Genomic DNA, 12,158 nt, shown 5'->3' on the forward strand with positions numbered 1-12,158 from the left:
CTAAAAGTCCGACACATTTAAAATAACAGAGGCTACCAATATCTATTAGAAAAATTAAAACCAATCATAGGCTATACATTATTAGTCAAAAGTACACCAAATTAAATGCACGCACTGATTAAGAGACTTTATGATTCCGTTTAAAAACTCGGCTAATCAGTGGTCATTATGTTGTTTTTTAAAGTAATTTGTATTAGTTTGACCGAAAAAAATTATATATTTCATAGCTTACGTCTTGAAAAGTAGATCTATAAATCTACATCTAAATAATTCATTTCTTTATATGCTAAAATCGGTAGATGACGCCATTAGTGTTGTGAGTTTTTTCCATAGTGTAAACATGTGGCATGTGACGTCTTTATTTATTGCATTCTTGTCACAACTATAAACACTTTTCCGTTTGTATAATTAAAGTTGTGTTTCTACATTCGAATACGCCTTTATTTTTTTCCTTCTTTGTATAAAATTTACTTTATACAATAAAAACATCCAACATATTATTTTCAACAAAAGTCCGTATCAAGTTGTCCATATATCGCTGAAGATACTGATATCATAGCCTGTGAAAATATTTTGCAGACAGAGAGAGAGAGAGAGAGAGAGAGAGAGAGAGAGAGAAGTGGTATTTTCTATTATTAGGATATGTCAGTAGCTTAGCGAGGGGGGGGGGGGCGGGGGGGACATATGTCCCCGGGCGCCGACCTTAGGGGGCGCCAAAATGGGTTGGGAAAATAAATTGAAAGGTCGAGGGGGTGCTAATCGAAAAGTTTGTCCCCGGGCGCCGGGATGGGTCGCTACGCCTCTGGGATATGTGCAGGAGACCTTAATGTCATAAAAATCCTGGCTGAAAAGAGACAGTCTGGATCACCGTAGCTAGTGTTGTACTAGATCAAAATAAAAACAATAGAAGCCAGGTTACAAAGATGAACTCAGAAAAATAGGAGAGTGATTACGTCGTGTGAAAACCGATTAAACTTGACCCAGACTCCTGGCTATAAAATTATCGCGTCCGTTGTTTTGCCATGCAGTTATAAATTCTATCATCTAAATTAGTTAAAATTTCTTTTTATTCCAGCTCTGTAACTGCGAAAAAACTTTGAACCGTCAATCACTAAAGTGAATTATCATTTTCAAGGACAATAGAACATAGGCATTTGAAAAATGAGCGGCAGTGGGATAGTACAGGCGGTTTACAAAGCTGCTAAAACTGGGAATGTTGAGAAATTCGATATAGACACTTTAGATTGCAGAAATAGGTACGGTCAGTCTGCGTTGATGGTATCTGTTGAGGCCAATCATTTGTTAGCATTAAAAACGTTGCTGTCAGCGGGTGCTGATCCTAATTTAACCAGAAACAAATCTAAATATATCACAGCACTGACCATAGCGGTGGAAAAAAACAGAGTTGAATGTGTAAAGGAGCTGGTCAGAGCAGGAGCGTTTTATAGTTGTGAGCGAGGTTTGGAGGCTTTAAAGATGGCGAGGGATCACAACTTCTTGGATGCTGTAGTGGAAGGGGATATTTTTATGAAGAATTATATAGAAGATGCAGAGTTTGATGACACGGCATTTTATGTCGCTCGTGAGAATAACTGTTTTGATTTACTCATCGCCTTACTATCATCAGGGATAAGTATTGATTTACGATTATTGACATATGAAGATATAAAAGGAGATAACGAATTTACAGAAGTGTTTCTCAGATCGCCTCAGATCAATCTAAATGACGAATTAAAAAACTTTCAAACGCTACTAATGGAGGCCATAAGATTTGAAGATGAAACCATAATAAAAATCCTTATTGAACAGAATGTTGATGTTAATTTTCAATGTTTTGGAGAAACAGCTCTAGATCTTGCCTGCAAAACAAATAAAAATACAGTTAAATTACTTTTGGACGCGGGTGCCAAAATAAACGATAATACACCATTTACAGAGGCACTTGAAAAACAAGATAGAGAAATTATGAAGCTACTTATCGATGCTGGCTGTGATATTAACTATACAAATACATTTTACACATCTCTCGGCGCCTCAATCAGTAGTGAAGACGTGGAAACTACACAATTTTTACTTGAACATGGAGCAGATGTAACAAAGGTTGACAGAGACGGAATGACAGCATTGATGTGGGCAGCTAGAACAAACAACGTAAATGTAATTGACCTTTTGTTGGATTTTAAGGCTGAAGTCAACTGTGTAGACCTACAACAGACAACAGCATTAGCTCATGCTGTGATTTGGCAAAACGTTCCGATGGTAGCCAAGTTGATACAAGCTGGAGCTGATGTTAACATCGCCTCTAACTATGCAACAATATTGAGTTCACTATTTTCAAGGAATAACATATTAGAGAAAATTCTGAAGCAAATAAAAAACATTTCTGAAACTAATAACACACCTTTGCATTTAGATGCATCAATGTTTAATAGGAGCAAAGAAATAGTAAACCTACTATTAGGAGCTGGAGCAAATGTTCAATCAGTTGATGAAAATGGTAGAACACCTTTACATATGGCAGCTTTTAAGGGACATATTATAATTGTAAAATCTTTATGTCAATACGGTGCCGACATAAATGCAGTGGATAACTCCGGAAATTCTCCATTGTTTTTTTCGTTGTTAATGGAGCACAAAGATATATCTAAATATTTGCTTGTATGTGGAGCTGATGTAAACGTGATATGTGATTCTCTTACCACGCCTTTATTAGTTGCTGTTTTGTGTGACGACACGGAGCTTGTAAAGTTGTTGATTCAACATGGCGCTCTAAGTGATAAAGGCGAAAATTCGGAACTTTTGTTTGCTCTTAAACTGAACAATTTTGAAATAGCAATTGCTTTATTAGAAAATGGCGCTGATGCTAATAAAAGAGTATCACAAATTGCACCTACTTTATTGACAGCAATGCATATTGCGAGTCCTTATAAGGTTTTTAACGTTACCCATCTAATTCCATTATCTGTTTCTACTTCCAAAAAGATTGAAGCTACAGATATAAAGCGTTTAATCAAATCATTTTTAAACAATGGCGCCAATATTTCAGCCGCGGATGATGAAGGTAACACTTGTCTACACATAGCGGCTGAGTTTTGTAGCGCGGATGTCTTGGAGTTGTTTGTAGCCCACAAAGCTGATGTGAATGTCCAGAATGTAAAAGGTGAGACGCCGTTAATGATGGCGTGTCGGTGTGGTAATGTTGATGCGGTCAGGTACCTTCTCTCTGTTGAAGCTGATGTGTTGTTGGTAAATGCAAACAAGGAAACAGCTTTACACTACTCAATCGTTACACGACATGAATCTATTATTATAACATATTTAATAGAGAATAATGTAAACAAACATGCTCGAAATTGCGAAGGTGACACTGCCTTACATTTGGCTGTAAAATGTTGTTATGAAAACGCCGTGAAAAGTTTGGTAGAAAACGGAGCAGATGTAAATGAACAAAACAACAAAGGAAATACGCCTTTATTTTTCGTAAGAGACAAGAAAATAATTCATTATTTGAAGGATGATAAAACCAATATCAATTTTCAAAATGTGCTTGGGGAAACAGCTTTACATCGCGCCTACAACGACGAAATAGCACTTGCATTATTAGAAATGGGTGTAGATAAGGAAATTCGTACCAATAAGGGACACACTGCATTGATGTACGCCGCTGATGCTCGCAGACTTTCATTAACTCAGTTGTTGATAAAACACGGTGCTAGAATAAACGTTCAAGATAATGAGGGAAGAAATGCTTTGATGTTTGCAGTTGCTGGAGCTAATTCATTTGAGCAGAATTTTGTGTATGGCTATTACAGTGAGTTAAATGAAGTGTGTGAGTTTCTTTTAGAATGTGGTGCAGACGTTAACGCGAGTGATGCAACAGGTTGTACCGCCTGCATGTTTGCCGACAATGAATATACCGTTGAAAATTTACGTACTCTTTTTGCTTATGGAGCAAATTTAAACGCAGTGGACAAAGAAAACCGATCTTGTCTTGTTCATTTTTTGTTAAAGGATGTAAGATGGGAAATAGACGAAGTACTAGAACTTGGTGCAGAGATGTTGGTTGATATCAAGTACAGGTATTTAGTTGAAAACCATGCAGACAAGTATGATAAAAGTGTACATCCCTGTTCAAATAAATGTTTTCAATTTTTCCTAGTTAATGGAATTATTCTTAATCAGCCAATCTATCATTTGGAAAGATACGCCAAATCTAGAGAGAATTTAGATTTTGCAAAATACCTATTCGCCATTGGTATGATATTCAAGTCTGACTTACAGTGGCTTCGTAAGACTAAAGAAAATTACACTGTCTACCCCTTGACTGCAGCGTCAATTATTCCACCTGAACTACAATCAGCAATCTATGAACCCTGGCCACTGGTCAAACTAGCTTTTATTGAAGTCTCCACCTTACTTGGGACTGGGCCTATGAGAGAAGAAAAACTAAAACAGACCAAACTCCCACCAAGATTACAGCGAACGTTGATGTTTCAAGAACCAATATCAAGATTACCTGTAGAAGACTGGTCTAAAATACCTCTTTGTTTTGACCCAGTACAGTACGAGACTTTACCCTGTCCTAGACCTTTACTCTACTACTGGCCTGTTGGGCATAGGCTGGTTATTTGAATGTTATTTTCAATTATTACTTTGTCATTTGAAAACTACATCAGATCTCATAAAGTTTAAATTACATTTATATTTTTCTTCTTGGCCAGACAAAAACCAACACTCAGCCCTATTTGTTCTATTGACCCTGAGTGAAAACACAAAATTACAAGATATTAATTTTACTGTATTAAACATTAGAAGCTTTTTATTTAATTTTAAAACCTGTGTGGTTATTGCTTGCTATCTGTCAGGGAGAAGTGTTAGAAGTCGAACTAAATCGGACGGTTCCCGACAAATGATATTGGACAAAATGACAAAGTAAATTATGACAAATTACCTCATGGAAAAAAATATATCAGGACAATTGATATCATAGACAAATTAACTCAGACCAAATATCTCAGACAAAATACTTAACAGCAAAATATATTTAGAAATTGGGATGATTGTAGTTGACTTTTTAACAAAAAAATGGAGGCGACTAAGTTAACGAGAGTCCTTCCATCATATTGTTGACATGGATTAAAAACGCGCTTTTTAGATTTTGCAATCAAAGCGACCATTAAAATATTTAAAAATAAAAATTTAAGTCTAAAAACAATTCAGAAATAATTTTATATTTTTAAAATCAATGTTATAAAAGCTGCAAATCCAGAGAACTTGAAAATAATGTGTAGAGTTTAAGGCTACATTTCTATTTATTTTCATCTAAGTTATAACCCGATGTTTCACTTTCGTAACACAAACATTGATTGGCTGTACATGAACTCCGTGATCAATTTCTGACAGCCCCACATCATAGTTTTTTATTTACAAAAATTTGCAGACGTTTTTAAATAACTATGCATATTTAAACCATATGACCTAATTCTCCCTTTTTTCGCTTACAATTTGTACATTAAAATGTATGCTAGCCAATCAAAGAGCAGGATGCCATTGTTTATGTCGCCATTACACGTGAAAACTGTGATAGATTGGAATAACTGACGAGAAGCCACATTGGTTGTTAACAGTAGTTTATTCACACCATGAGGAAAGAGAGAGAGAGACGGAAGTGACGAGACACATATATACATAACATGTAAGGGACATCACTCAAGATAACAATATAAATATAATACTAATACAGAAGAGTGAGTTCCCTTGACTTCACAAGTCTCACTATATTACATCCCTTTACCCTTAGTAAACACAACACATCTCTCAATAGAAAAAATTACAGTATCCTAAAATCACCAATTATATTGTAACATGAACACTATGGTAGATTACATCCTTACAAACAATGCACAATATGTTACAACATAATTAAAATACAAACAATGATGTCAAAGTCCTTTTGACCTTTAAAATCATAGGTCTAACTTATTTGGGACTTTGATTGTCCTGTTTGACCTTCTCAGTGGCCTTTGATTTGGTGACTCAATATTCTGACCATTTGGATTCTCTATCTCAGGAGGTCTAGGATTTAAATCATTAACTCCAGAATTTACATTTTCTGACTCTAGACAACTTGGTTCACTCATATCAACAGAACTTGGTTGTGGAACAAACTGAGTTGGTGTGAACTGTTCAGATTTGGTGGGATTGACAGATTCACACTTATTATCTGCACAAGTTATTTTTAACTGGTCTGCATGTCTACGGACAATAAGTCCATCATTTGTTTTTACTTTATAAGACACAGGTCCTGTACATTGAACAATTTGACCTGGTATCCATTTTTCCTTTCTCCCATAATTTCTTAGATACACATTATCATTATATCCAAATTCTCTTTCAATGAATGTTTGTCATGATTTAATGGAACTATTTTTGAATTGGCATCTGAAAGTATTATGCTGTTATTCAGATCCTTGACTGACATAGATTTCTTTGATTGATCAATTTCCTCAAGTAATCTGATAGTGCTTTTTGGTAACCAAAAATACTGTTTAAAAGTAATATCCTGGACTATATCACTTTGCAACTGTGATCCAGTATTTGAAGTGGGTGTATTAAATGGCAAAAATCTTTTTTTCTTTTCTTTTGATGTTACCCTTTTAGTTTCTGTAAGTGCTAATGATGTTAGCAAAGTTGTTTGATGATCACATTACTTCTTACTAATGTATTCTCTTTAAAAGCATTTGAAATTGCCATATCACCATAATCATTTATTAAGTTACAAATACTTTGTTTAGGCAACTCTGACTGATAATGGACTGCATCTTCTCCATCTTTTATATTATCTTCACAAAGGTTTTTATTTCTTATTTAATATGGCCTTAAGTCATCATTCACAGACTCTTCAGGCCAACCATTCTTACAGTACTCATATACTTTTATTAAGCACTCATCTTTTTGTGTTTCTCTTTTAATATCATTCACATCTATATTGGAGTTATCCATGATAGTGAAGAGAACAAATACATCTTCTGGTACATAGCTAAGGCTTTGGTTTTTTAAAGGTAATCTACTAAGACTATCTGCACTATTCTCAGATCCAGGTTTGTATTTCAATTCATAATTGTATGCAGTTAGTGTGATAGCCCATCTTTGAATTCTTGGTGAGGCATGCTCAGGTAGGGTTTTGTTTTCTCCAAATAAACCTAGCAATGGTTTATGATCTGTAAAGATGGTGAACTTCCTACCAAACAGAAACTTATGAAATTTCTTAACACCAAAAATGATGCCTAAGCCTTCCCTATCTAACTGAGAATAATTTTTCTCAGCCTTTCTCAAAGATCTACTGGCAAAAGCAATGGGTCTGTCACCCTTCTCATCCATGTGGGACAAGACTGCTCCTACACCATCTGGTGAAGCATCCCATGTTAATATAAGTCTTTTCCCTGGGTCATAGTGAGTTAGTAAGGTGTCAGAAGACAAAGCCTCTTTTGCTGTATTAAAAGCAGTATCTTGTTGTTTACCCCAGTGCCAAGTTGCATTTTTCTGTAGCAGCTTGTACAGTGGTGATAGTTTACCAGACAGATTCCCTATGAACTTTGCATAGTAATTTATCAAGCCCAAAAAAGCTCTTAGTTGTTGGGTATTTTCAGGTTTGGGTGCTTCTTTAATGGCTTTTGTTTTCTCAGGTTGAGGTCTGATGCCTTGTTTGCTCAATATATAACCAAGAAAACTAATTTCTGTCAACATGAATTGACATTTATCTTTGTTTATCTTTAAACCTTTTTCACCAACAATTTTCAATACTTTATCAAGTGTTTTAAGATGTTCAGTGTCATTCTTACCAGTTATGTACACATTGTCAAAGTAAACACAAACATTTGGAATATCCTTAAAAATACTGTCCATGACAGCTTGGAAAATTCCAGGGCTAGATGATATGCCAAAACATAGTCTTTCATATTGGTAGAGTCCTTTATGTGTGTTTATTGTCGTATAGACTTTTGAATCTGGATGCAGTTCTAGTTGAGTGTAAGCATGACTAAAGTCTAATTCAGTGAATTTGTCTCCTCCTGCCAAATTCAAAGAAATTTCCTCAATGTTAGATATAGGGTACCTATTTAGCTCTATTTGCTTATTCAGTGTAGTTTTATAGTCTCCACAAATTCTTATAGAACCATCCTTCTTTAACACTGGCACAATGGGCGTTGCCCAATCGGAATAGTCTACCTTCTTTATGATGCCATTAGATTCCAATCTACTTAGCTCATTTTCAATTTTATTCCTCATTGCATAAGGTGGAACTCTAGCTTTGCAGTATCTTGGATTTGTGTCTTTAATGCTTATCTTCACTGTTCTATCATTTAGTAATCCTGAATTGCCAAAAACACTTTTATTTTCAGATATTACTTTATCTAGTGAAGTAAGACTAGATTCTCCTGCATTGATCAATGAACATATACTCTCCCAATTTAACTTAAGATTACTTAACCAGTTCCTACCTAGTAATGGTGGTCCATTTCCTTCAACCACAAGAAGAGGAAGTTTAACACTTTGACCATTATAACTTACATGAACCATACACTCTCCTATTACCGGAACATTGTCACCAGTGTATGTTGTTAGACACTTGTGACATGGCTGTAGAGGCACTGATCCTCCTGTCAAAATCTTTCTTTGTTATGACTGTTAGAGATGCTCCAGTGTCAAGTTGGAAGCTGATGCTCTTACCGTTGATATTAACTAGTACATTGATGGGAGCATGACTTATTGATTTCACAGAGAACAGGTTGAAATCCGGCTGCGAATCAGTTTGAGCATTTTCACAGGTAGAGTGGTTCATTGGTTGGGTTAGGTAGTCTTGGTGAGAGTTAACATAGTGCTGCCTTTGATTGCGGTACTGTCTTGACTGGCTAGATTTAGCAACAGACGAAGACTTTGCAAAGCAGGCCTTGGCAATGTGACCTTGCTTACTGCACTTATAACAAGTTGCAGACTTGAACTTGCATCGATGAGATGCATGGGGACCTTTGCATCGATGACATTTTTGATGATTATTACTAGATTTAGATCTAGGATTTGAACGTGCAGGATGTTTAGCATAAGTTGGAATGCTCTGATGGGGTTGATGTTTATTGACTAACCTGCTGTTTACTGCATGGATCCCTGAAGGTGTTAGAGATTTTGCCGCATCTGATGACTGCTGGAATGAAGTTGCGAGTTGTATTGCTTTTTCTAATGTTAGATCTGACTCGAGCAGCAACTTTCTTTGAATATCAAGGCTGTTTACACCTGTCACAAACTTTTCACATAGTCTGTCAGACAGCGTGTCTCCGAATTCACAGAATCTACTTAAATGACGTAAAGCAGCAACATATTCTGATATTGACTCGTTTGGTTGACGAGTCCTACTGTCAAATCTAGCTCGACATAGAAACTTTGATGGGGTAGGCGCATGGTGGTCTGTTAGCAATTTGCTCAGCTCGTTAAAGCTCTTGGTAGTTAGACTAGCTGGTGCGCATAAGTCCTTTAGTAGCCTAAATTGTTGAGGCCCTATGACTGTTAACAAAACAGCTCTCTTTTTGGCTTCTATCGTCACGTCGTTTGCTTCAAGGTAAAAGCTTAACCTATCTAGGTAATCCTGAATGATTTCATCATTCGAATCAAATTCTTTTATTTGGCCGTACAGCGCCATTATTCTAGAAATACTTAGCTAATATGCTCTAGCAAACCTCTTTTTGAATAATTAGGTGCTCTTTCTAGTGGATTATTTATCCTTCGTCGCCAATGTGATGGATTGGAATCACTGACGAGAAGCCACATTGGTTGTTAACAGTAGTTTATTCACACCATGAGGAAAGAGAGAGAGAGACGGAAGTGACGAGACACTTATATACATAACATGTAAGGGACATCACTCAAGATAACAATATAAATATAATACTAATACAGAAGAGTGAGTTCCCTTGACTTCACAAGTCTCACTATATTACAAAAACAAAATTGTTTTTCAAATAGCTTTGCATCCATTCTTTAGTAAAGTACGAAAATAACGGACACGATTTTAAAACCATATTAATTATAACTACGCAGCGAATGATTTTAAAAATTTTAATGGACCGATGGAATAACTTTGAGACTTTTCTCTCTTGGGTCCATTGATAGTCGTTTGATATTTTTTTTACTTTTTTTGCACAAAATAAATGTGTGAACTTGTGTGTCGCATGTTTGTCAGATTACATTAAACATTTAAAATTGCAAGTAGAAATATAATGATCGTAGATTTCTAAACCATTTATTGGCAAGTGGGTAGTGGCGTCGCTAGGTCACCCAGTGCGGCATATATATATATATATATATATATATATATATATATATATATATATATATATATATATATATATATATATATATATATATATATATACATGTGTGTATGGCTTTTTTTGTCGGCCTTCGTAGGCCCATATACACGTGCAATTTTATCTCGTCTATTAAAAATTTTAATCTATAGGAAATTGAGCTATATCGCGACCAAAGACTGGCAAAGATATTTTTGCAACGTTTGAATCCACTAGAAGCTATTTATATTTTATGGGTAAACTTTTAATGAAGTTAATACAAATTCAACCTATGCCATTATACCTAACAACAGTCAATGTTACTTAGAAATTCAAACGGATTAATTATCTATTATGCTATCAGAAAAAGATCTAATATTCTATGCCTTATGTCTAATTTTTGAGTAAATTCCGTATACCAGAAGTAGTACATTATACTATATCCGATTTCTCAAAAATCGCATATTAATTTATAAAGTACTAATATTGCTTTTTCAACGAGATTATATTCTATTTTAAAATGTTTAAATATTAAAAATTGATTAAAAATCATGTCTATATCTTGAGTTGCTATCCCCGTAGTGTTATATAAGAATGTTTGAGAAAGTTTAAGGGAGATCACTACCGCTTCATTTTACTGGTGTCGCAACAACCCACCCCCCCCCCCCCTCCACACACACACAACACACACAGGCTGTTTATTTGGAATTGAGTTTTGGTAGTTTTTTAGCAGTCACGCCCGAGCTTCAAACGATAAGTTGATTTTTAATTTTCTAATGCGGTGTCATCCCAATCCACTATGGTGGATGTTTTTTGTTCTTATCAGTTTGTACATATATCATGTTATTATTAATCGACCTATTTAATGGAGTGAAAAAAAAAACTTTTCATTTTGAATTATCAGATGTAGTGTCACCCCCACCCCGGTTGTTGATTATCGTATCAGATATTGAAAAAATTAAAAATAAACAATTTTCCCTTTGTAAATATTCGATGTAGCAACTCTAACCCTATAGTTAGCAAGTTTACCTCCTTGTGTCCTGCATTATCATAATTTAAAAAAAAAAGGATTTAATTTTATTCTTTTTAGTGCATGAATAAAATTGTATAACTAAATACATATGTTCAGGGTTTTTAAAATATATTAGCCGTTGGTCTACTTAATTGACAAATTCAAACATTTAATAAAAATTTTTAAAGTTATCTAACATAACTTTAACTGAAATGTTATATTTTAGCGTTTGACAATTTTACAACTCTTTTTTTTACTTCAACATCATTTGTATGATGCATGATGATATTTGAGCATTGGTTTTTTAATACTAATGTATGATTGTTGAAAACAAACATTTTTTTTTATTATATAACTTACTTTGTTTGCATCTATAGTATGACAGTACATTCAATTTGTTCAATTTTCATGCCATTTATAAATAAAATTATTCCTATTTGTTATCTAACTTTAAAGTAAAATTTTGTCCTGCTTTTATCAATATTATCACATTACTAATTGTAAAATGTAGATTAGAAGACGTAGGCCAATAATTGTATTTTTTTTTCATGTTCAGCTTAGCCTAATAAAAGATACGAAAAAATTATATGTAGATGCTGCTTTTTTTTTTTTTATCATGGCTGAGTAACAGTGACATCTCTTTTTTAGGAAAAGTAACTGGTTTCTGAAGTATTTATTGTTCTTGTATCATGCGGAAATTAAGTCACACATCTCGCTTTCTTCTTTGTTCTATATTGTAATGTTGGACGTGATGTCATTTAAAACAAATAAATATTACGTATCAACTTATTATGCGTCGTACAGGTTGT

General features: G+C 34.6%; 1 protein-coding gene across 1 annotated transcript; it reads left to right on the forward strand.

Annotated features, from left to right (window-relative positions):
- The first annotated feature begins 1,161 nt into the window (after window positions 1–1,161).
- Window positions 1,162–4,639, forward strand: LOC131927592 (putative ankyrin repeat protein RF_0381). The gene has a single exon (XM_059283299.1). The coding sequence runs from the start codon at window positions 1,162–1,164 to the stop codon at window positions 4,630–4,632; it is 3,471 nt and encodes a 1,156-aa protein (XP_059139282.1). The 3' UTR covers window positions 4,633–4,639.
- Window positions 4,640–12,158: the final 7,519 nt, after the last annotated feature.

Source organism: Physella acuta, unplaced genomic scaffold, assembly GCF_028476545.2.
Source record: "Physella acuta isolate Inbredline_101_S28 unplaced genomic scaffold, ASM2847654v3 ptg001422l, whole genome shotgun sequence".
In the NCBI taxonomy this organism is placed as follows: domain Eukaryota; kingdom Metazoa; phylum Mollusca; class Gastropoda; family Physidae; genus Physella; species Physella acuta.